Here is a 27,023-nt window from a genome sequence, read left to right on the forward strand (position 1 = left end):
AGATACTATAAAAATATATTTAATTTCAAGATCACAACATGAAATGTTCCAAGCCAGGTTGGACAGGGCTTGGACCAGCCTGGTCTAGTGAAAGGTGTCCCTGCCCATGGCAACAGGTTGGAGCCAGGTGATATTTAGTGTCCCTTCCAACTCAGACCATTCTATGGTTCCATTCCATGGTTTTTACAGTAATTTTTGTTAGCTGAACTGTTAAGTTTTGGCAGTTTTCCTAAATAGTGGCTTCTCTTTCACATTTAAGAATTTATATCTTTATATGTACATAAAGTACACTGATGATGAGTTGGAAGTGAATCAGTTGTCACTTTTAGGCCTGTGTTCTGTAGTTCTGTGCAAGATGGTTTTAAAACAACATCTTTTGCCTTTTCATGTGTTGTTTGTAGATGTAAATATGTTTTCTGGAAACTTGCTCAATATTGGTAAAGGAAACTCCATATGTGGTTACTACTGGAAAGCTGAGTGTTGTAGTACAGGTTCCTCAGCTGAAAGCTGGCTATGAATTTGTGACTCAAGTGAAGAAGGGGAAAAATAAAAAAGGTTAGAGGAAAGGATGGAGAACAGATCAGTTCCTTGCCAGGAGAATTTGTACTCATTATTAAATATACTATGCACCTGTGTTTCACTATCCTGAAAGCTTCCAGCAGAGTTCTAGGAATAACAGTGTATTTGTTTAAATAAATAAAATGCCACCATAAAGAAAGATGTAGTTATAAGTAAAATTTATGGTCTTACTTGTTAAACAGTTCTTCTAAGTCTGTATTAAAGGAATGTTCTCTGCATCTTGCAGCAGAACCATAGTTAGCACATACTACACTTCTTCCTATATGTACTTTCTATCAAATGAACTAGAATGTGGAATTTTTTCCTTTAGTAAAACTGACAAAATGTGTCAGAGTTGTGGTCTAGTTCCAGTTGTACACTGTGCTGACTTGCAATGATTCTGTGTTTACAAAAAATGGTCCCCCTCCATGAGTTTTATGTTTTATGTGCAAGACTGTTTTTTCTTTCCTTGTTGCTGACCAAAAAAACCTAAAAAATGTCATCTGCTTTTGACATGGTACCTTGATGTGAGATGATAGTTGTTTCAACTATAGTGCTGTTATAATGCTTTGAACAGAATATTCTGCCATTGCAATAATTTCTGCCATATGTACATAGAGTAAGGATAATGCTGTTACCTAAATGGATAAAGGTTCTTTTGAGAAAGAGACATTTTAAAGCTATCTAAAGGATTAGAAGTTAACAATCATGCTATTAAGTTTCTGAGTTCATTGAGAAATTACAAATAATAGGTACACAGGCATTAGCACAGATAAAAGCTGATAATTTTGTTGAGTTACTGAATTACTTGTTAATAATTTTAAAGGATGTAAAGTTGTAATTTCATCTCTCAATATTGTGTGACTGTTGTGTGTCTTTTGCAATTGTGAGAAACTGAAACTTCTCTGAAACTTTATTCTTTCAGATACCTTTTTTTGTTCTGCAATGTGGGAATACAATTATTTTAGAATAGTACTGCAGAATAATTTCCCACAGTGAAAAGGCAGGTGACAAGAAACTTGTGGCTTAAAGGCTTTCTAAAAGCAAAAAAATCCCCATTATCAAAGTCAGTGTGGAATTATCATTAAGTTGGATATTCTGAGTGGTAGTAAGAGAATAAGTTTTGGGGTTTTCCTTTTGACACTTTTATTGTTGCATTTAAGATACTTGGATCATTAGCACAGAGATGCTGCCTTTTTTGTGAATCGTTTTAACCAAATTTTGCTTATGTTGGTAACATAAAGGTAAGCAGGTTACACCTGCTAACTGTAGAATACAGTCTGGATTCTGTCTCTGTATATTCTCAGAATGTGCTGAGGTGAACAGTGGAACCTGACAGTGTTGGTGAAGGTGAGAGACTGGTCGCTGTTACTGCACTATTTTTAGTTGCTGCAATGCAAGAGGCTTAATTTAGTAGTACTCTGGTAGGTCCCCTAAGACTAATCCTGTAATGTGGAAGTAATTTATCTTGTATGTCTTAAAGGCAGATAATCATTGCCCATGTGTTCCATGGGCACCTGGGTGTTTACAAAACACTTTGGGATACTTGGACCCCAAGAAAACTTTTTCAAGGTAAATCTCTTAAAGGTGATAGTAACATACACAGCCATGTAGGGCTGTCTTGAGGCTGGCTGAGCCCTGTGTTTTATTTTCAGGAGGTGACTGAGAACAGATGCATAGTAAAAAGGGTGTTTACGTGTTAACACGTGTTAAAAGTCTGTCTCTTGATGTATGTAAAATCAATTAAACAGTGATATTTCCAAGCTTCCAGCAGCTGATGTTTTGTTTTTTATGCAGAGGTCACATCTTACACATAGTCAAGTGTTTGTTGTCTTTTGTCTTCAGTGAACTCATGATCTCTCAGCATTCATAACCTGTACCATTGCTCTTCCCTTGTATTTCAAACAATTGTGTTGGTTTCCAGTTTTTTAACCCTACTGCTTCTCATCTTCCTGGTTTGTTGTTTCCTTTTTCTGTCCTTGCAAGTCTCATTAAGAACTAATTTATATATACTTTCTCTGCATCTTCAAAGGCCACAGAGGGGCAGACCAAAACTGTACATGATACACAGAAGACAAACAGTAAGACATCAATGCTGGCCATTGTCCAATGAGTGTCAGTGGATCTACACCAGTAACTGAGGGAAACCTCAGAGTTTTGGTTGTCACCAAATGTCCCCATTACTGTTTGTTTTTCAGAGAGTTACATTAGTATTCCAGAAAGGTTTCACTGTCACAGAATATTGAAACTATTGGGATGACCTTAGATAGAGTGATCATTAGTCAGAAGGATGGTGACAATGGGCAATGAATCTTCCCTGTGACAGTGTGGGCTGTGGTGGGACCTGTTCCAAACAAGCCACTGCCCTCTGATGTGTCTGGATAAAACCAAATAATTCTGCTCTAAAGGTTGCAGTAGCCTTGTCACCAACATAGAGCTAAAACACTTGTGTTGGTGTATGGTCAGGTTGAAAGGGCTGCTTACTATAGATTACATGCAACTAATTAGATTTGATACCATCTACCACAAGGCCACAGTTATGAACATTTGTTTGTGGAAGACTTATTTCTCAATGTTTTCGAAATAGGAACTTTCATCCTTATTTATATTTATGAACTATCAAAACTGTGGTTACCATCAGCTTCACAGGGCACTGCATACTGGTTATAGAAATTAATGGAAATCTATTAAGACACATAATTTCCCAATTATTTTTAATAAGATCCTTTTACCCTGTAAAGTTCTACTTTGGACCTGATGCCTAGGAAGGCATCCTTTTGAATCCTGCTGGCTTAATAAAACAATAAATACAAGCTAATTACCAATATTTTTTCATACTCTAAATCAGTAGGAGTATAGAATTCTTTTTAATAAACAGTAAATCAAATTTCTTATGTACTGTCAATGGAAATTTAACATGGTGCATTTTACTGTAGGTCAGAGTGTATGGGCAGGATGTGCCACATAACACTCGAAAAACTGCAGTAGATCTTGATCATGGTAACAAGTTGAGGAGTTTGGGAATTAGGTATGTCCAAGTGAAAGAATTTTTCATGTATGTTTATTTAAAACCTTGATGGTAGAGAAATGCTTTAAGAAGGAAGAGGATACCGAAATATGCATTTGGAGATGTGTGTTTTTCTTTAAGTTTAAATATTTTGTCAGGAGTTTTAAATGTCAAATATCACAGTGATAGACAAAATCAATTTATCCTGTCATTTTTAGTAACATTTTAGTCTGCTCCATTAAACACTGATATCTATTTAACTTGACTGTGTAAAGGGATTTTTGGATCTTGGGATCTTTTTTTAGTTTCATTATTTGCAAAGTTCCTTTGGAAAATGTGATTCCCATAGATCTCTTTATTGGGGAAGATGAGCCTTTTACAGGCCTAATTAAGGCAAACAATAGGTGAACTCTTCATTTAAATGATATTTATTTGTTAGACTTCTCATAGTAACAACAGAAAATGTTTGTGGGAATCTTGGTAAAATATGATAGCAGTTTTATGACTTGTAGTTTGATTTTTTTTTTCTGAGTCTTGGTACCTTTTTTTTTACCTTTGGAAGTTGTATGGATAAAAGGTGTATCAGTTAGAATCTGGGAAATCTTGATAGCTGTCTTGTCTCACAGTTCCATGGTGATGGTGGCCTGATGTCAGAGGAAAAAATATAACTGGGACGTGTGACTGTTTAAATTAGAAATGCTATTATAGGCAACATTTTATTTTCATAGGCAAATGTCTTCTCTGACCCACATAAAAACTTACTGTATTCGTTCTAAAATGCATTGACCGCTCTCGTTAGTCAGGCACTAATATATGGGCTGCAGTGACCTGTGATGTCTCAGTGCCCACCAAACCCCCCAAGGATCAGCATCTCTTGGGAGCTGATCCCAGCCCTTTCATGTGGAGGGTCACATGTGTTTGGAGTGGTGGCAGTGGCCAAGGGAGGAATGGGATTGCACAATCCTGAGACTTTTTTCCATATCAGTATTCATGGAGAAAATGGGAGAGAAGAGCTCATGGAAAAGGCTACTGGCTTTTATTCCAGCTTCTTACAGCACATCTACAACACAGTAAATTGGGCCCATGGAGGATATTTTCAGTTTAATCCTTGTTTGCCTGCTGTTGTTTGATTTCTAATGTTCATCTGTATTTCTGTGACTGTTTGCATGTGATGAATTGTTAATATTTGCACTGTCTTACAGCAAAAGCAACATCTTTTGGATTGGTCTTTAGCAATAAGTAGAAGGGCAGTTGTGGTTGTCTTTTGGATTTTTTTGTGCCTTTTTAGTTTGTTTGTGTGTTTGGACTTCTTTGTTTTTTTTTTAAGTAAAGCATTTGTGGCCCAGACATCGACTTAATTTCAAGCTGTTGATAGAAAGCTGAAAGCCACCACAATACAGTTAATTAAGTCCACTTTAACTTTACAACTGCTGCACGAGTTCTTGCTGCAGATCTTCAGTGTGCTTGAAAATTACACTAGTTACAACAATTTTAGGGCAATTTTAATAGAACAGAAATATTTCATGTTAAATTAATAGGAGTCATTAATTGTGGTGGTCAAATATAATAGCAATCAATTATAAGAACAAATAATAGGAGTGTAGATCCCCCCCTGTTTTTAAAAAAATCCCTAATTTGTAAAACTAAGTTATGATCTTTTTTCTTCTTCCACAGAGCGTAATCTGTTGGGTTGATGCTACTTCCTTCAGCTTGATTACATTAATTAGGCAAAAAACATACAAGATTGCAAGAGGTTCCATGTTTTTTCCTCCCTATTAGTTTTATTTTTTTTATCTTAAGAGCTCAAACTAAGATTCAGATCAATCCCTTACTTGCTTTGTAATAATTATTTTTTTTAATGCTGTACCAGATATTTAGCCCTTGATTGCAGAAAGGACAGAGTGACAGCAGGAGTGCTTAATTAATTTTACTTCAGGAATTGGTAACTGAGTGATTTTAGGTGAACTGAAAAATGCCAGGTGGCACTGGGAATAAACATGAGATCCCACAGCTGCTGCCTGAATTGACAAGAGGCGTGTCTGGCTTCTGTTAATGCTCTTGTATTTATCTCAGGATATTTGGGAAAATGCTTTGCTCATTGTCAAAGTTAGACACCAAATGACAGTGTGGAGACTGTTAATGAATTTAGATACCAAACCACTTTAATCTCAGTTTATGCAGTTCATCAATTGCCTAACCCATGTGCTCTGCAGGAAAGGTGATGTGATTGAGGAGAGAGTGGCTTCAGCTGTGTGAACTGTGGCACCTCCCAGAGCCCCCCTCTGGGGTACATTGGATATTTTCTGGTTCCATTGGATACAGGACTGGATAGAGAACACCTGCTTGGTCCCTACTCTGTTTAGCCTGGACTGCTGTCTTCTGAATTGCTGCCAGTGTCAGGGCTCTGCTTGTTCAGGATGCTTCTTCCAGGTAACACGTGACAAGATGAGAGGAAATGGCCTCAGGATGCACCAAGGGAGGTTTGGATTAGACATTAGGAAAATTTTATTCACAAAAAGGGTAGTCAAGCATTGGAAAAAGCTGCCCCAGAAAGTAGTGGAGTCACCATCCCTGGAAGTGTTCAAAAAACATGTGGATGTAGCACTTGAGCATGTGGTTTAGTGGTGAACATGGTGGTGGTGCTGGATTGATGATTGGATTTGATGATCTTAGAGGGTTTTTAAGAATTCTATGATTGTATGAGCACTTCTGCACTTGTTGACAATCAACAGGTCATTTGCATAGCTTGGCTTGAGCACATAGAATTTTGTCAGAGTTCATTCTGCTGCCTGGAACAAGAGCATCTTGTTTCATCTACTTCACTGAAACAAATGCTTAGTGGAAGCTCCCAGGCTAAACCTGAGAGCTGTGCTCCCTGCCCAGACCTTGGGCACTGCTGCACCTCTCCATGTGAGTGGAAATGATGTGTCAGGGAGAGGGAAACACTCAGTGATGGTGTATTGGGGAGGAAAGAGACCAAGTGCAGATTAGACACTACTTTGTTTTACTTTTCTCCCTCTTCCCCCTTTGTTTGAATTTAATTTCCATTTTTGAGTGCCTCTAGAAATAACATGGAAATAAAAAAAAATCAGCAGCATCCCAACATCATCAGTTTAGCCAGGCTTCAAGAAGTTTGATTATGTTGCAACAGAATTTACTGAATTTTTGTGCTACAAATTACTTTCTAAACCTTCAATGGCATTCGTAGGCCGTTATTCCATTTTTCTACTAAGTTGTATCACATAGGGGTTTTTTGAGTAAACTCAGTGTAATTATTACTTTCAGCTGTTCAGCTCCACTCTTGTGGGTGTAGTTTACATCCCTTGCAACTGTATGTACACTTAATTTTTTTATCCTATACTTCTGTACTAGCCAGAGTTCTTTTCTCAGGTAAAGGGAGTAACAAAGCAATTAATTTCCTTTTTATATTTACTTTTGCTGCCAAATACTAGAAAATGCAATTGGGAAACCCTTTGCCAGATGGAAATAAGATGAAATTACTCATTCATTTCCCATGACAATATAAGGATGTTTTTGTTCACTGTGTGTACAGGGTTGACAGAAATTGGGGATGAAGGCTAAGGTGAAGGCAGGTTAAAGCTAAAGTTCACCTAAATCTCTGCTTTCTCCACACTGTAATTTGGTGTTCTCCTTTTTTTTTCCCTTTAGTTTTCATTCTCATCAGATTCATGACTGACAGTTTTTGCTATTAATTCTTATTAAAATTATTTTAAAAAAAAAGGAATTTTATGTGAACCAGACATTTCAGCTCATAGTAAAATGCTCTAGCAGCTTCAATACCATTAAATAAAATAATGTATATGTCTAAAAATTTGTCATGACCGCTTTTAATGCCATTCAGGAGCTGAATTAATGAACAGGTGGGAAATGATAATTTTCAAGAACGATGTATCCTTACTCTTTTTGCTGCAGAAGTACAAAAGTACTGACGGTAGAATATTTTTTTAATTAAGTCTCTAAAGTATTTCAACATGTTTTTCTATGTTCTGTGCCATGATTATCATTAGTCTTGCTTAATGTGTTTTAAACTTCTATAATGTTTTGTTTAGTATACCCTAAATGGGTTCTGAGGGTTTCAAGCAGTGCACGTTCAGTGGGATTAAATGAGTTCCCAGCTGAAGGTCTCACTGAAGGGACACCCTCAAGCTGCACATGTGCTGGGTAATGTCAGATGAACAGCAAACAATCCCTTGCAGCACATTGCATCAGCTATTTCCTCCAACACTGATAAACAAATATGTTATTACTAACGAAATAGAACTCTTAAGTTAGAAAAAAAAAGTTATGTAATGTTGGTGTTTAGATCTGTCTTTTCTGGTCTTTAGGAAGATGTCTGTGTATGCTAAAGCTGGCACATGCTCTCCTTCGGCTTTATCATGCTGGCTCTCCTTCCTTTTCCCTCTTTTGTCTGCTTGAGGGAAATTACAAAGAAAAGTAAACCCAGCCAAAACCTTCTACAGGTCTAACTGGTGTGAGATACATATTAGTGGCTATTTTGCCATTTCAATGATTGTTAATTGTTGTTTGGGATTTTTTAATGCTTTCCTGATTCTTACTTCCTCCCAACTGAACAGGAAAATCACTTTAAACAACCAAGAGAAGAATTTTCTCTGTTTCTCAGAAACAAAAAATCCACACATGTATGTGTACCTTTGTGTGTGTGTACATATGTATTCCAAATACATATGTGAGTCCAAATATTCATCTTCATAACTTTGTATGAAATGGGATTAACCATCCTGGAGAAACACAGAGATGTAGGGTAGGGGATTTAAAAATGCTTTGCAGAAGTGCATGAGCTTTGTCTGTTATCCCAGACATGGTGATCTGAATACAACCTGAGAGGCCCTTTGGAGTCTGAACTCTTCTGATACACATGCTGCTTTCCTGTGGGGATGAAACACTTGGACTTCTGGAATTCTCTACTGAGAATTTGGAAGGAGATATTTGTCACTTTTGCAAAGAATGACTTGCTAGAGAACCTGGCCACTTATTGCAGGATTCTACCATCCTTCCAGGTCTGTTAATGCACGGGAGGACTGATAGAGACTTGATTAGTATGTTCTGGGAGGTTAAACAGTTGACTATGGAAGGCTGAATTTGGATCAAGCCTTACTTAAGGTGGGGAAAAAGCTTGTCACGTTCTGAAAGAAGAAAAGCAAACTTCAGCGGGATACTTGGATGTGGATGGCTCAGGAGGGAGTTGGGGAGGAACTGGACACTGTGGAATAAGGCTTCAGAGCTGGAGAGCTGAACTCTTTCTTTCAGTGTTTTATTGCTTAGTCACTTGGGGTCAGAAAGTAGGGAAGTTTCTCCTCTGCTACACCTTTGTTTATAAATATGACCATTTTTGTTATGGTAACTTAGGTATGATAGTCACCAGATCTAGGTGCTGCCTGTGAGAACTTGGTTTAAAAAAAAAAAAGCTGATTTAGAATGAAGATCTAAGTACCATTATCAAAGTGCTGTGATGAATAATGACAGCACTAAACTCAAGGTCTGTATGAAGTAACAGAGCTGCTTGAGCTTCCAGATTGATTTTTCAACTTGCTTTCCCGAGCTACCTTGTGTTGTTTGCTATAAAATCCTTCTTTCATCTCTCTCTCTGGTTCTGTGCCATCAAACCAAAATGTGTCTCATCTTTAAGCAGGAGCTTGTGAAGGGAGAACCTGACAAGGGTCGGGATGTTGGTCAGCAATAGTCTATTGATTCTGCAAAGTATCAAGTATCTTTTTAATTGATTTAATTATTTCTCATAATTCTGTAATCCATGGTTCTGTCACAGTTGAGTCACTGCTGAAATGAACTGTGTGATCAGAGGGAAAGAGCCACTGATAGAAGAGGGAGGAACATGGCTTTGTGTAGCTCTGATGCTTCGTGTCAGCTCAAGTGTGGGTCAAACAGTGGTGGGGAAATTCTAGTAATTGTCTAATCTAGGAATTTTAATAATGTCTCTTTCTGTCTATGAGTTTTAGGTTGGTAAGGTTGGTGTTCATGCTATATTGTGACTTTATGCAGTCACATAAGCATCTGGTTCTAGTGTTTCTATGTTTTTTGTGAATAGGCATGAAGTTAACTTTCAAGTCTTGTGCATGGAAAGATAGGAACCTTTGGAAGGAACATCTCCTCTGAGCTTTTTCAAATAGAAAAAAAGTATTTTAATCCAGACATTTAATATTTAGAAAATGGATTATTTATAACGGATGATGTTATAGCCCTTCAGGCTTAAGTAGGTAAGAGTAGCTGTAGTTTGTTATAAAACTTTTGAACAGGATAGTCTGTGTTCTAAGTGTGGTTCCTAGTTGTACATCCACTAGAGGAGTGCACCTGGATACAGGCGAGGAGAGGTAATAAGGACAACTGGTTCTTTACCCTGTACAGGCAGAGTTCCTGTTGTGAATTGTGGCTCAGCCCATCCTCTGTGTGTGTATGAAATATCATATGCTTAAACCTCAAACCACTTTTCCTCTTTTGATACTGTAGTAGCTGAATAATTTAAAACCTGTTTTAGGTTGGGCTCGTGTAACACCTTTGCCCTTGAACTCTTGCTCACAGAGGTGTTTCTCTCGCTGTTCCTAATCGGGTTACATGAATTACCACAGTAGGAAGAAGGTTTCCTTTGTATGAGGTTGACATTTGGTAACAAAAACATTTGTTCCTCTTGTTTTCTTTTTAATTTTGTTACCTCTGCAGTTTTGCAAGCCACAGGACTGAGGTGATTACACACTGAAATGTGTGTTTATTGTCATAGCTGGTTACACAGCAGGTTTGTCTTTGAGGTTCCCAACTACTGTGATAAGTCCAGTGCTTTTTGAGTGGGTTGTGAGGGTGTGTGTTGCTCAACACTTTAGAGACTCAGTCATATATGGAGATCTGGAGGGTTTAATTCTTAAGTGGATCGAGTTTGGAATAGGTCATTGATCTTCTTGAATCATTTCTCTCACCTGTCTCAGCCGACACAAATCCAGGCTTTGCAGTACCTCCTGTTGATATAACACAGCTCATAATGTTTGTTGCCTTCTCATGGGACAAGTAATTTTTCACTCTTGGGTGGTTTTTTGTTTGTGTTGTTGAGTACCTGGTCTTATTTCCTTGTTTAATTGAGAACAATTAGTGATAAGGGTCTGATTACTTGATGTAGTGTCACTTTAGGATTTTAAATGGCAGCTCATTATAGTTAAAGGGTCAGTGCAGGTGGGAATTTCTAGGATTATCTGGTGATTTGTAGCTCTGCTTTTACAAATACCAAGCCAGCTGGCCATGTTAGGATTGCAGAGAAATGACAGGGCAAGGGGAGAGCAAGTGTTGCTTTCTTGTTGAATCATCTTTTCTGTTTAGCTTTTCCTGCTTTAAGCTCTTCAATGGTAGCTGGGAATGAGGGAAATATCTGGTACTGGCTTAGTTAGCTCTGCTACGAAAATGCCCAAAGTAAACTAATTATTCAGTGGTATAAACCCAATAGAATTGCTTTGTACCAGATGCTTTACAAGTAGTGACGTGTGTAAGGAGACAAATATCTAAGTTTTACTTTTTTTTTTTTTATTATTATTGAAGAGGACGAAACTGAGGTTTTATGTTATTCTTCACACTAAAAATCAACATCTTTTCTTAGGAGATACCTGTAATGAAACCCATGATAGCTCATTATAGTACAACAGAAAACAGTGCTCAGAGAAGAAAAGTGTGTTTAGTCTGCTTGAAACTTCCTTTTAATTTGACTTTCCAATTTTTTGGTTACTTTTGAATGACTTAAAATGTTCATTAAGTTCAATTACTGTTAAACACGTTTAGGTTCTATTCCTTCAGTGCCAAATATGTTATGTGATATTGAAAAGGATATAAATCCTTGTTAATGGGTTTACTTAATTAATGCTTAAGAAAATTCTGTGAAAATTGACTAATTTAAATTATGCAAAACATCAACTTATAGTTCAGGTGCTTCAGTTCCACTTTTCTTTCTGTATAATTTCAAGTGCTGAATATAAGGCTAGTGATCATTGCTAATTTAAAAGAAATCAATTAAAAGGCATGCTATTTTCTTAGTTGGTTTTTCTCTTTACCACTGACAACATAAATAATTAGTAAAAACATACCTTTGTTCAGTGTGATAAATATCAAATGATTAATGTTGTTGGTTTGGGATGAAGAACTTATTAATATTATTAATATATCAACAGAGGGCACTCGTGTGCTTTGAAGTGACACCAAGTCCCTGCATTTTTAAAAGTGCTTGGAATAAATTGGAGCTGAAGTGAAATTTTGTGGGTTAAAATATATAAATATTATTTGATAGTGCTTGAGAAAATTGGTCATTGTCATATTTTTATTTCATGCTCCTTCTACTTTTGGAAATTTGCTTTGTGTCTTTCGGTATTTTACAGTAGGTTGAGGGAGTACAGTCAGTTTGCCTTGAACTGATTCTAAAAGATGCTTTATTATGGCTTTCTAATGGGGTTTCTACTAGCTAAGATTGGACAGTTGTAATAATGAATCAGAATTTAATAAATACCTTCTTTCCAGCCAAAAAGCCAGTAGAAGAATCGGAAGAAAAGAAAGCAGCTCAGTCAAAGAAAAAGATCAAAGAATTAAGGGTTTTGGATGGAAAATCCGCACAAAATTTATGTAAGTGATGTGAAATGCATTAGGTCAATATCTAATTAGCATATACACACATGATTGTTCTTAATTTTTCTTGTGCCATTGTTTTTTTCTAAAAATTACTGATTTAAAACGAGTCTTAAATTCAGAAGTGTTTAAACACATCTGTTTTGAATTCTCTGTACAACTTGGGAAAAATTAAAAAAAGTAAAATGGAAAAATTATTTATACTTAAATGGTAATGAACTGTGTTGGTTTTGTTAGTTGATTTTTTTATTAATTGTTTTGAACTAAAAATGTAATTAAATGATGATCACTAGTTTGGGAAAGGTACAGTGTTGACAGGTTTTTCGGTTGGGGTGGAGAGGCCATTCCTATGTCCTTTCTGGTTAGAGTAATGGAGAAATAAAAAAATTGTAAGGAAAACAGCCCCACCTCTTTCATTTAACTTGCTTCTTCTCTCTTTCATTATGGAAGGAAATCAGTCATTAAGAGTAGTAGGTTCTTTTTATTGGAATTAGAAATACCATAAAATGTCACTAGTCCAACTATACCTGTGGCAAGTAAGTGTGTAAAACCAAATCTGTGCATTTTTTTTATTACCACATCCATGAGCACATTTTCTGAAGCAGAAAATGAACTATGACACAACTGATAGAAAACTTCAAGTTTTGAAAACATGGATGCAGGATAATTAGCTGTAGCAGTTAGGCAGAATGTAGAGCACTTTATTGAAGTGTTAAGCTAATCTATCTGTGTTTAATACTTTGTAGTTTATCAAATGGGGCTCTTTTGAGACTTGATAACATTCTGAGTTCAAATTACTTTGAGAACTCCCCCTCTGAAGGCTTTGCACTATGTGAGACTGGATGTGGCACTTAGTGCCATGGTTTAGTAACCACGGTGGTAGTGGATCAAGGGTTGGACTTGATGATCTCAGAGGTCCCTTCCAACCCAGCCAATTCTACCATTCTGTGTTGTCTCTTGTATAAGTTCAGCTATCCTAAAAAGTGGTAGGGTTAGGGCATTTTTTCTTTCTTTATCCAGCTCTTCACCAACCTTTTGATGTGGAATTTTTTGTAGAATATCATAAATATAATTTATCCAATTGTAAATGCAGTACAACTATTCATACATGGTTATGAAAGCAAAAATAATAATAGATCAAGTCTTCTAGTAGCTGAATAGGTGTGTTTCAGTAGTAATGTCATTTATAAAGATCAGACTTTATTGCTAAGTAAGACTGCTAGTGATCTATTGAGGCTGCTAAAAAGTTAAAAGTGTTGTCATACTTTCATTTCTTAGAGAAGAAATTCATTATAAGTCAAACTGCAGTAGTGTGCTTCATCTAGCATTTGTTTTATAAAGGACACTTCTTAATTGTGAAACCTAATTTAGATGAAGATATGATTTTTGAGTTGCTAGAAATTAAGTTTGCCGTCTTATATCAATCTTTTTGACCTTTTTGATTCTAATTATGTATTACTGAATTTCAGCAATATTTTTGGGTTCTTTCCGTTTGCCTTATGAAGAAATAAAAAATATCATTTTAGAAGTTGATGAAGAGAAGCTGAGTGAATCCTTGATTCAGGTACGTGAAAATATGTCTGGTTTTGTTCATAGCTTGTTTTTTATGTAACAATGTGTGAAGGTATAGGAATTCAAGAGTAAGAATAATGTAGAGGGTTATCAGCTACAGATGTATCAGTTGTGATTACTGTTTCATTTATTTCACTTCTGTTGAATATGTTCACATGTAGCTGTAAAACTGTCTTTAAAATACCATTAACAGAAGTACCGTGCAATCTCCCACTTGATGAAGTTTCCCTTTCAAAAGGAAATGTCTGAGAATTCTGTTTTTTCAGCTTTGAAGACAAGCTGAAGAAGATTTAGGCTTCTTGTGGAAACAGCTCTGCAAGAATTCTGCTTGTCTCTAGTGAGAGATAAAATTACCTGAATGTTTCAGGATGCTGCTGCAACTCAAAAACCATCTGCAAATGAAACCTTCTCTCAAGCTGGTTTGGTCTCATTGTGAGCTCAAAGTCTCTCAGCTGGAGACAAGCAAGTGTGGAATACAGCTTCTTTACATCACTCTCTGATTTGCTCACTGTGGGAGGGTCACAGCCCCTCATGATCTCTGGGGAACAACAGTACAACAGAGAACCACGTAAAGCTTAGAAGTTGTAAAGATTTAGCACACCAGTAATACTGGTGTTGAATTGTTTTATTTAATATCATACACAGATTCAGATTCTAGCTAACATACTGAGCTTCAGTTTATCCTTTCATCCTTCCCTATCTCCTGTTTGCACCTTTGTCCCATTTCCCCCGAGGTTTTTTTTACGTTAATTTTTTCTTTCTTTCTTGAATGTGTAAATTGGTTATTCCAGGGACTCGAGTCTGAGTTGCCTCAGTACAAAGTCCTAATTTTATTTAGGACTCTTTTATTAATCAGGAATGTCAGATTATGTGATTAAGAAGCCTACAGGTTTAGGAAAATCAAAAATCAAGGGTGAGGAAACAACCCCACCTTGGATAGCTGAAGTACAGAGAAGCTTCAGCTTGGTTATCTCTATGGCAAATGCAGCTCAATAAAGTAGCTAAACCAGTGGTAAGTCAGTGCTGTTTTGGTCACAAGTCACAGTGACACTGTGTGGGCTGCTATGAAGTAAATTAACTTGGTCCCAGCCCAACCTCATACACTATAAAAAATGGCAAATGTGATTGCAAGGTGTATCAGGTCAAGGATTTCCAGTCGAGAGGATAATTTTTATGCTTTTGAATAGGGTACTTCCGAGACCTTATCTAAAATACTTGATACATTTCTCAAAAATGAATTTAAAATAGAGAGGCTGAACTTAAAAACTACTTAAGATGATTGAGGGATAGAGAAACAGTCTGCAGAAGGAAGCAGAAAAGATTGGCTTGATTAGATCAGCAATATAAATAGCTGTGAGGGATGTGACTACGTTATAACCGTATGGGGAGAGGAGTGTTGTGTGTAAGCACTGGGGAGAAAAATGAAGTTGCATAAGTAAAAGGTAATGTTATCACCAGAATAAATGTATGTGAGTTCATCATGAATGCAACTGTCTAGAAACTCAGCAGCCCATAATCGTCAGAAAATGAAGGCTTTGGAGATTGGTCCCTTTCTGAAGGGAATGGTGTGGCAGAGCTGCTTCCAATAGCAGGGAGATGCAACTGATAACCTGGAAGAGATTCCTCTGTGTTTCAAGGGATATTCTTAGAAATATATTGGGGTAAATGGGCTGTATAATTTATTTCATGTTCTGTCTATTCTGGTTTATTTTTATTTTAATCTTCAACTGAGCTATTAACTAATTTACCAGTTTAACAGTTTTCGATACTACTGATTGGAAAAACTGTACAAAGCAAACCTTGCTTTCTCCCATACCTAGCAAAACTATATATATATCTAAAAAAGGAGCTGCAGTGTTAGTAGAGTGGGACATGAGTTTGGGTTAATGTGAAAGGAAACATACTTAGGTTTAAGCAGAAAGCTACAGCTTAATTATGTGCCATGGAGGTGAATCTCTCTGCCATGTATATTGAACTCTGCTTCCTGGGAGATTCAGCAGCTTCTTAGTGTGAGTATAAAAATCTCTCTGTAACAGGGATGTTTTGTATGAGACTGCTTGTCATCTTTAGTTTTCTTTATGAAGGTGGGTGAATGATTCTTTCAGCTTGAAGAATTACATTTGCTATCACTTGCAAATTTGACAAATTAGACTGATGCTTCTCCAAGTTGTACCTTGATTTCTCCTTCAAACCTGGCAGAGTGATCACTAATCAAAGTCTCAACATGAATAAGGATATTGCAAGAGTGATGGCAAGATTGGTCTGTTCTAAAAATAAGACATCTGTACCTCTAACAGTGCAGATTTTCTCCAATTAAGATTTTTATATCTGAAAAAAATGTTTCTGCAGTGTTGGTTGCTTTTTTAATAGTCACATACCTCTTTTCCTATTGATGCTTGCTTGAATAGAAATTATTTTCTTTTAATTAGAGAATTACATTGTTTTGATTTTAACTGGTGTATATATGAAAGTTTAAATACAAACTAAACTTCTACTGAGTATCTTTTAAAACAAAGTGTTCTTCAGTCTTAATATAAATATTTAATACCTTTAGCATATCAGTATTGAGATCTTAAGATCAAATACTAACTAATACAAATTTCTTTGGGGACTTGGATAGGATTGCAAACAACTTCAGCTTTTTGCTGAGTTCCAATATTTTTACCATCCAAAAGATCTGTACAGTTTTGAGATGGTGACCTTTTTTTGTGTAAGGTATTTTGAAGTGTATTTTGTGCACAGCTACTTTGAATGTCTAAAGATTGTAATTTTTTTTTTTTTTGCTAGTTATGTCTTGTTTTACACAGACCGGTTACTTCTTGATTAATATTTAATGAGCAAGATGCAATCACTAGGGCAAATAAGATTGTAGGTAGACAAAACTCCTTGATGCTGTCAGGCCCTGAAAAATTATACTCCAACCTTTTAATACTGTGAAGGTATTCTTCAAATCAGAGACTGTAACAGAGGAGTTGATGTCTGTATTAAATAATTACTGATTTGATTTGATGTTTATACAGTGTCAAAACTGCGTAAATAAAATAAGCTTCCCATAATTTCCTCATGCATTTCCATGTTGTGGTATTTTAAGCATGTTATTTTTAATATAGTTTAATATAACAAATTTGATATAATGCCTTGTTTGTTTTAGAACCTAGTGAAGAATCTTCCTGAGCAGAAGGAACTCAATGCCTTAGCTGAATTAAAGGATGAATATAATGATCTTGCTGAGCCAGAACAGTTTGGAGTTGTGGTATGTATTGATGCAATGATCAACTGCAGAATTCCATTTTGTCACATAAAAAGAAAAATTTTAGGGGTAAAATATTTTGGTTAGTGTTTTTGGAAGACCTGCAGCGGGAAAAAGTTACTATCTATTTCCTATTGAATAACAATCAAAAAAATCTCTCTGAATACATATCAGACCAGTTTGGGTGGGACCCTGAACAACCTGATCTAGTGGATGGCATCCCTGCCCATGGCGGGGGGGGGGGAAACCAGATGATATTTAAGGTCCCTTCCAACCCAAGGTGTTCTATGATTCCATGATTCTAGGTGCTTTTCTGGAAGGCATTATAGTATGCCATTAAAAGCAGCAGACATTGCTGTGCTAGACCAAGTCTTTCATCTGTTTTGTCCTGAATGTTTATTAAACAGTTATGAAGAACACGGGAGCTTCAAATAGTTAAATTTCCAAGAGTCCATAAAAGACCCATTTACTCCATGGCATTGAGAACTCCAATAATTTTTTTGTTTTGTATCAAAAAGTGTAAACAGCTGGAAGAGTTAATATGCCCATAAGTGTGTTGTGTTTGTATACATATATTTATTATGTATATATATGTAAGTATGCATATACATGTAAAATATCTGTGTATATGTACAAACACACAAACTTGCAAAATGGTTCTAGAAGAAGTGTGGATTCATGTCAAAACTGAAATTTTAGATTGTATTCTGTTTCTTTTACTAGCATTTAATACGTACTTGTAATGCAAAAGTAGGGATATTGAGTGTTGTAATGGCTGGAACCTGTCTCTGAAGGAAATTATGGAATTTGCATAAATTGCTTTAATCCAGGCTGGGGGTGATGGTGTGATACCGAGGACTACCCAGGACTTGGAAATCACTTTAGGTCTTCCAAGGACCTGATAAGTCCTTAGGCAAATTAGTTCCTGTTTTCACTTCACTTTGCCAGTCCAAAAGATTAGGATGCTGATGATGCCTCTCTAATGTGCTCAGGATTTATCCCCAGCTCCACAGGAGCCAGGTTTGCTCTTGCTGGATTTTTAAGGCATTATGTGCATTAAAATGCATTAAAACAGGAATAGAGGCCTCCTAAAAGGGAAGAGTAAAATCAGCTTTTTACTAAAAAGCTCCGATTTGAGCATAATTTGGCTTCAGAAGTGCCTTTTGAGTGATTTTTTTTCTTCTTTTTTTTTACATTATTTTTTGGTTGGGGAAGTAACGGAATATGATCTAATGAGATTTTTGTAGAGGATTTAGAAAATGAAAGATATCAATGACTTCTTTTGAAAAACTTTAGCCTACTGATTTTTTTTTCCCCAATAAGTGACATAAAGTTCCAAAAATCTTTTATTTCAAAACAAAGATGAGGAATTTTGGTAGAAGTCTCATACATTAGTTAGTCTTATGGCAAGAGCTGCAGTAGTAAAACATTACCAACTATGAACTGATCAGTAACAATTTAAAACCCCTCCTTCTGCCACACATTCCCTTTTATAAACTTCATCACTGTCTTGTCTGTTCTGCTTCAGCTTGTCTCTACTGCATTGCTCTCTATAGCTTTTATATAGAGATATTTCTGGATTAGGATACTACTTATATACCTGGAGATCTTGCCTTTATCTGAGTTAGGATTACTGCTGGATTGAAACTAGGTGGTCCTTGTTTTTTCACTTGATTCTATTGAAATAGCCATAAAAGTATCCTTATTTCTCAACAGTACCAATATATAGTCAAGATCACTGTTTCATTGATTTATATTTTTGAGGAATGACTGCCTATGGAAAGTTGAGAGAGCTTTCAACCATTTAATGCAACATTAATTAACAAAAGCTGCTTAGTCAAACATCTCCAAATGGTGATGTTTGCCTTATGAAGGAACTAAGTTTCCTGAAGCTTGTTTGCTCATTCATCTTTACCATCTGGTTTAATAAAAACCAGTATTTTCTTTATGGGTAGTGCTTCTGTCTTATTTTCAGAGGCCTCTAACTGTATTACTAGTACTAAAATGCTGATTTTGTTTCTGATTTTGGTTTAATTGAACTATCCATAGAAGTGGAAGAAATACAGCTGAACTTTAACTCTTTAGCTGACTGAACTTCTTTTTTCCTATGTGTCCAATTAATTTTGGAGTTTTGCATTAATAATAATTGTAACCTTGACATTTGTCTGTCTTCTTCTATTCCTATGTTAAATAATATTTAAAATGTGTACCCTTATTTGTATGTAAATTTAGGCATGTTAATAATTAAGATATGTTAATTGAATAATCACTTTGCCCATCAAATTTAATAAAGATTGGAATAAGTTGCTTAAAATTTGTGTAGAAAACCCATACTTAGTAAATTATTAACTTATTAGAAGAGGCCGATTAACTTAATATTCAGCTGATATGTAAATGAAAATTAGAACTGCATTTTCATTTAGATTAAATGTTAAAATCAATTATGTATTCTAATTAGTTATTGGAACTTTTTGAAGTTATATACTGGGATCAAAAAAGGCAACACAACTTCATATAAAGGAAAGTTTGCATTGATGTTGAAGTAGAGCAAGAAAAATAGATTAACTGAATCAGTTGTGTAACATGAAATAAGCTAGGCAGAATGTTATCTGATTTTTAAATGTAAAACTTCTGTTCAAGAGTTAAGTTTTTTATGGTATGGGAACTGCTGCAGCTTGGTAAGGAAATGCAATTCCATTTCAGTGCCAGTTGATCATTTTTAGTATTTTAAAAGCAAAAGTTTCACAACATAGTTGTATAGTGATTGCATATTTTGTGGCCTTATTTGCTGTTTGACCAGGATTAGCTGTCCTGAACAGTCCTGACTGCAAGGTGGACTAAGTGGGGAGAACTATACAAGTTTATTATACCTGCATTGGTTGAGTCTTTCACTTTTTTTTTTTAATTGAATTTATTTGCCACTTGTTTGGCCTCATTGTAATTTCTGGAGCTGCTGAAGAATTAATCTTCCTAGAACATTGCTAGAGAAAAAAATACAACTTTAATATAATATAGGTAAGAGGGTAAGTTGTCTTAGTAAGTTGACAAATTTATATTAGAGGAACGTCAGCTTTTTCTTAGTAAGTGAGGCAAATTTAATTGTGCTTTTTGCCTTTCTCCAATAGCCTTTGATCCTAGTTTTAATACAGGACTTGAGAATTGAATAATGATAATAAAGCATAAAGAACTGGATAAAGAACTTGATTAGGTAGAGTTCAGTCAAGACCTTTATGAGAGCCCAGAAGGGGAAATAATGACATGCAGCCCAGCACTGACAGTGAGCTGGAAAAGAAATACTCATTTTCTTGCTTCTTTAACTATTTGTGGTGGAAACCAATGTTTGCTGTTCCATGTCTTATTTCTTATATGCCTTGGACACTAATTTTGTAGAACCATAAAGAATTGGACCTTTTTCTAGGTGAATGTAGTCTTTACACCTTACCTATTCCAGCAGATCCCTCCAAGTTCAGTATGTTTGTCAGGCACTGAACACCTAGATTTAGAAACAGGCAATAAGAAAGGGAAACAAGGGAAGGGTGGGGAGGGAGAAACTAAAACAGCATTTGTGGTCATCATCTGCTGATATATGTGTGTATGAAAACGTTATGAATTTTTAAGGAAACAACCCACCTGAAACAGCTCTTGGGAAATTGTGAAGATACTTCTAAAAGATAATGCAAGTCAGTAAATGAAATTAAAACTTACTGCTGGTTTGGTGGCCAAACTACCTTGCAAAGCAAATAAATGCTCAGTGTTCCATGACACTTCAAACACAGTATTAAAAGAAGAAAGTACAGTTGGCTGAAGTATTGTCAAGGATTATTCTTCACAAATCTTTGTCACACTGTTCTATTGGCTTATACATGTTTTGCTGCGTTTTGTTTTCGGGATCTAAAGCTTTTGGTAACTTTTCTTTCTGTGCCATTTTGAGTAAAAACAGTAATTGGAGATTGTTCTACAAAACTTAAAGCAAATTATGTGATTAATTTTAATTTCTATCTACTGCAGATTAGTGTAAGTAGATCCTTTTAAGGCAGATGTTTTCAGTATGATATTTCTGAAATACAGAATGATTAGAAGAATAATGTTGCAAGACTTTCAATGATTTGGGCTTATAGAGGCTCACAGAGAAATTTGTGACAATGGAGACTTATAAAATAAGATCTCTGGTTATGCTGAAATGTTTCTTTTTTGATCCTTTCCTTTTCCTTGTTCCAGTCTGATCACAGGAATTGTTTGAGACCATCTGGAGCGCCTTCATATTTATGCTCATTTTAGAATGAATTAATTTTTATTCAGGCCACTCAAGTCTTTCCTGTGCAAGTTATCACTGCTGTGTCTGGTAGATAATGCCAGTAGAAAAATCCTGGTTCCTGAAAGAACCAGAGTAAAACTTTGGACAGCAGAGACAGAAGCACACCAAAATCTTTGTTTTCATGGTCACGATCTGTGATTTGTCACATAACAAAGCTTTTCTTTTTTAAGTGCTTCAGGAAGCACAGAGGGAGAAATCTTCCTGTATTCTGCTAAGTAAAATGAGGAGTTAGATTTGGAAGATAATCATTCTTGCAATTAAATGAAAGTTTTTAAGTGGCTTAAACAAGCGCAATACATATTTTTCTCTTAATTTAAATATGCCTTGTGAATTATAGTGTTCTAAGTAGGAGGAAATAACTGATCAAAATATGATAGGCCACCATATTTTGGTAGCTAGGCTAGTGAATTTGGTATTGGGGATTTAAAGTAATGAATGTTGTAGATACTTTTCAGTATCCCTGTTGTTATATGGTTACCACACCGTGATTTTTGACCTCCCACCTTTTTATCAGATCAGGAAGGAATTAGTCCTGTATTACCTTTTACAAAATGTCTGAAACACAAAGGTGGTTGGTTCTTGGTAGTAGTTTTACAAAATTTACTTAAAAGGTAGAAAAGCAGGCTGTATGTTACCTATGAAGTCTGATGCCATGGGATCAGAACTGAGTATACCATTAATATGCCCTTACTTTAGTATCTCTAGGTATACTGTTTTTTATATGAGTTAATTGTTATGAATTTCACCCCAAAGCTCTTTATCCACCTCCAGAGTATTTGCAGCCTGTACTTTCAGGCTGATCTTTGGTTCTTGTGAACTGGTAGAACTGCCTTGTATTGCCTTTGCTGGGAACAAGGGATTTGGCAGTGGGCATTTATTGCCAGTGAGCTTGGAATTGACAAGTTCAATGGTTTGGAATCACAAAGCACTTTCTTGTTTTTACTGATTTTTTTTTTTTTTCAGGCAAAGTGTATGTTTTGGGGGAAGATACCTGTGAGCAGTTTACAGATTCTTGGAAATGCCAGATAGGCAATGAAAACACACAGACTTCCTGGCTGCATGATGTTGTTTTGTTTTGGTTTTTGTTTTTTTTCTTTAATGCAAACTATTTTGCTTAATAAGCTTCTGATTTTTTTTTATGTTCTGCTGTAATGCTTTGTGTTTTGCAGATGAGCTCTGTGAAGATGCTGCGGCCGCGTCTCAATGGGATCCTGTTCCGGCTCATGTTTGAGGAGCACGTGAACAACATCAAACCTGACATCATGGCAGTGACAATGGCTTGTGAGGAGCTGAAGAAGAGTGAAAGCTTCAGTAAACTGTTGGAGTTGGTGCTGTTCCTGGGAAACTACATGAACTCTGGCTCCAGAAACGCACAGTCCCTCGGCTTCAACATCAGTTTTCTCTGCAAGGTAGGCTGAAGCTGTAAAACTTTGAAGTGCAAATTCGTGAAACTCAGGACACATGAGAAAGTATCCTAAGCAGGGAAAAACATTCTGTCAATGTAATTTACCAACTGCACCTCTGTGGTTCATAATGGATTAAGAAAATACAGAGGAAATACAGAGTAAGCATTTCCAGGATGGTCCCTGCTATAGCTGGCTTGGTGCAATGGGGATTTAAGGCACTTTAATTGTAAATCTGTTCTGAGTTTTCTGGAGTACACAAGTAGAACAAATTTTTTTCAATTTGAATTTGTTTACTTGTTTTATAAATAAAATATACACAGAGCTCTGAGTGTGTTAAGTAGCTCTGGTTACTCATCTTCCCATCTTCCACTGAGCTGTCCCTCAAGCACTGTCATAGGAATAAGTATTTGGTTTTAAGATGAACTTTGTTAACCTTTAACCAAAGTTTAACTTCAGTCGTGGTGGCAAAATATGGGATACATCAAGAACTCCAGAATCTAAAGTAGTTGGAATTTCATGTGCACTGCTTGCTTGTTTATGTGATAAAATGTATATAAGGCATTGATCCAAACTTGACTCAGTTTGAAAAGTACCTTTGAAAGTATCTTTATTTTAAAACATACAGTGTTTTTAAACAGATTAAAAAAAATTAGTGTAAAACTTGCAGAGATTTTTTTTTTTTTGGTCTAATCAGAGGATCCAGATTTCAGGTCCCTTTTTTGGGCATCATGAGGAGACCTGATATATATCTCAAGGAGGTTTAACCCTGGAGCAAAATCATACTTCATGTATCCAGCAAGTGTCATCTGACATATTTCAGCAGGGGAAGGCTCTGCTTGCTGTGGTTTAATGCAGAGATGTTGCCAACTTCTGATAAAATAAAATCATCGTCTGAGAAGAAGCATAATTCTATTCTTTAATAACTATTAAAAGAGAAGCCAAGTTAAAGGATTTTTTTTTTTTTTTGTAAATCTCATGCTGCATTTTCTTTCTGGTTGTAGTGGAATCTAAAGGGAAATTAATGTTTTAAGTGGAAAACTTAAAACTGTTACCAAGGGGGTGGGGAAATGACTTTGCAGGAATGGTACTGCAGCAGAGTGAAGGTCTGAGAAGCTCTTGCACTCCAGGTGATAGATTTATGAATTGCTGTCAATGCAAATCTCACATGTTGACACAGCTAATGTGGATTGACTAATCCTGCAAATTGTTCTCTGCTGAACTGAATAATTGCTGAAGCACAGCTACCTGTGCTTACAACTAAATACTTCTGAAAATAATGGAGACAGAAATCTATGACTATTTAATTCACTTAATTCAGCATTGCCCTCAGAAACAAAATCCATTTGCTAACCTTTTAAAACTTGTTTTCAAAGTAGATATTTTTGAGGGAAGTGTTCTTTTCTGTTCTTCCCCCCCCCCCGTGAGATTTAGAGAAAATACTTAAATATTCTGTGTAATATAATAAAATATTGACTGTGCTGTTGTATTTAGGTACCAGGTATATTTTGTGATAAGACCATGGCTAAAAATAATCACAGACAGTGGTGGTGGTTGAAACATAGAAGATCTTGCCAAGATCCAGACATGAAATTATATCATTAATATCTCCACTTATTGATTGAACATTATGAATTATCACTCACAAGTTCCGAACTCAGAACAAGTCACTGAAGTTAATGGAAATGTAGATCAGTGTTCCTGGACAGTTTGACATATGCATTGTCTGCAATTGAAATTTATTGTTTATTACTTATGTTAGAAGATAGTTTTTGCTCTTTAAAGCTCCAGTTTTCATTGGTTTATGTATTTGCCATTCTGATTTGAATTAGATTTGTACAGTAATGTGCTTTCACAAGACTCATTTTTTTCTCAGATGGTTTTACTCCTGTACTTACGCTTTAATATCATTTTGAGAGAGGTAGCCTTCCACTCCATTGGTGTTTAATTTTAGAAATAAGAGTTGTTTACATAGTATTTTCAACAGATTTTTTTTCTTAATTATTGTTAAGTATCCAGATTTTTATTTGGGTAATGACTTTCTTTGTGCATTGATTATTTTCAGGTGATAATGGCAGTTGGTTCCTTTGTTTAGTAGGTTTCAAATTCCACCCTCCCATTTTCCACCCAAAATAGTAAGATGACTTTATTGGCTTTGTTTATGAACTAAGACTGGGTTTTAACTGTTGTGAGCAGTATAAAATATTATATCAACTGGGCATATCTTTTACAAGCACCAGCTTTAGTATCTGCCTACAGCCACCTACCAGCTTTATTACATTATTCAAACAGTCTCAAAGTTTTATTGTTGGTCAATAATTGGTCTTCACTGAGAAAATGAAAACTTGTGTGAGTATGGCAGGGGGAGTGTGTTATCCTGTTTAGTGAAATCTTGCTGTGAAATTAAATTTCTAATTTATATTTCTTGGCTGAAGAAGGCAGTAATAGAAATAAGTGACACCTAACATCAGGAGCAAGGGCTGTTTGGCAGTGTCATATGCCTTAAATGTGTGTGCTTCCTGGGGCATCTGGATGCTACTAAATTTTCAAGACTGTGTGAACATGGGAAGGTTTTTCCTCATTTTTTAATTTTTTTTGATGTGTAGTGTCAATTTGAGAAGGCACTGCTACCATGTTAGAGGTTTTCCTTGAATAATTCCAAGGTATCTTCATTTCTGCTCCTAGGGAATATATTTCATTGTTCAAGCTTATCTAGAGGAATTTGGGAGTCTTTATTCTGTATTTTGATGTAATACCTTGGTTTTTTTGGGCTAGTGGTTTATACTATCATTCAGTGGACTTTCTGACCATGATAAGGGAACTTTTTAATTTTTATTTTTTTGAACCAACTGTCAGCAAGGTAGGATATATCTGTGTACACATTCCTATGTGCAGAATACACACACTTAGGATGCAGAATCCTAAAATTATTAATTCACTTTTCAATAAAATCTGATTTTTTTAATTGATTTTTTTTGGTTTTGTTTTTTTAACAATCTTAAATTAATTGTCCATTTAGTAGATGTGGTACTTATATAATCTGGAAAACAAAAAGAAAAAAGGCAGGTATTGATCTGGGACAAATGTTTGGTTTTGGAAAATAAATGTTTTTACAACAGAGCTGGTTATTTCATACACAGAAATATGTTCTTGTGCAGCAACTTTTATTAAAACATGATAAAGAAAATAAAAGAAAGCACAAATTCCAACCTGTCTGGTCTGAGCTAAAAAGCTAATGCCTGTATAGTAATTGCAAATCCTTAAAAACAGATTATCTTTCTGGATGTTATATTGCAGTGTATTATGTTATTGAAGATAGAAATGATTTGTAAACAACCTTTGGCAGAAGGCAGAGAACTTAATTTTGTTCAAATAAGACATCAGCATCAGAATTCAGGTGCTGCATCGAGACTGGCAAGCGAGAGCAGCTATTCCCATGTAAGCACCAGAGCATCTTGATTGCCTAAGTATGAAGTACCCTCTAAAAATACAAACATGTCAGAAAAAGTGCTGAAGTTGAAGGAGGCTGCTGTAGTAATACACTCAAGGCATATCCTTCTACCTGTTGCTGTTTGTTTAATTTGTAAGAAGGAAGCAGCTGCTTTCCTGAAACCCAGCTGCAGCAGGAGAACCCTCATGGAAATGGAACAGAAAGAAAAGAGGTTTGCTATAGGCATGTGCAGATGTACCTTCTGTTCCTGTGGTGGTGACTTAATGTGAAGACTAACAGCAAACCTCCTTCAGTTTTAATAAAGCTCTTGTAGCATTGTAGGTGCATCAATGTGTATTTTATGTAATAAGTAATATCATGTTAGGTTTTGTTCATAGTGCAAACAGTACAAGACAAGCTGTTTATCTGGTCTGAGTATTACTGATGAGTGTACATTTACTGTCTACCAGCCCTTGTTCTCTTAAGGTGGGAAAGATTTCTGGGCTATGAAAAGGTATATAATCTCATAAAAAATCAATGGAAAGCTTTTTTATAGCTATAATAAAGTGTCACTCTAGTGATGGCTCATACATAAATTTTTCCTTACATTGCCTGTCACGTTCAACCCTCACACCTGAAAGCTGCATCCAGAAGTACCTGTAAAAAGACCAGACCCATTCTGAAAGTGGGTTATGGTATGATTGGCGTGATTTGAATGCTTTACTGAGGTACTATATGTAAAGGGAGGGTTTTGTTAGGCTGGTGTTTTTTTCTGGGTTACAGAACATGGTGCTCTGTGTATTACTTGATTTGAACGGGAGCACTGAGTATTACACTCTATG

At 35.9% G+C, this 27,023-nt stretch overlaps 1 protein-coding gene across 5 annotated transcripts in view; it reads left to right on the forward strand.

Annotated features, from left to right (window-relative positions):
- Positions 1-27,023, forward strand: part of DIAPH2 (diaphanous related formin 2) — a 199,365-nt gene that overhangs the window by 54,906 nt on the left and 117,436 nt on the right. For all 5 annotated transcript variants that reach the window (XM_032701648.1, XM_032701649.1, XM_032701650.1 and 2 more), the window contains 4 exons: positions 12,107-12,208; positions 13,681-13,775; positions 16,935-17,036; positions 22,518-22,757. In XM_032701648.1, the coding sequence (XP_032557539.1) occupies positions 12,107-12,208; positions 13,681-13,775; positions 16,935-17,036; positions 22,518-22,757 (539 nt within the window). The remainder of the gene's footprint in view (positions 1-12,106; positions 12,209-13,680; positions 13,776-16,934; positions 17,037-22,517; positions 22,758-27,023) is intronic.

The sequence above is a fragment of the Chiroxiphia lanceolata genome, chromosome 14 (genome assembly GCF_009829145.1).
Source record: "Chiroxiphia lanceolata isolate bChiLan1 chromosome 14, bChiLan1.pri, whole genome shotgun sequence".
Taxonomy (NCBI): Eukaryota; Metazoa; Chordata; class Aves; order Passeriformes; family Pipridae; genus Chiroxiphia; species Chiroxiphia lanceolata.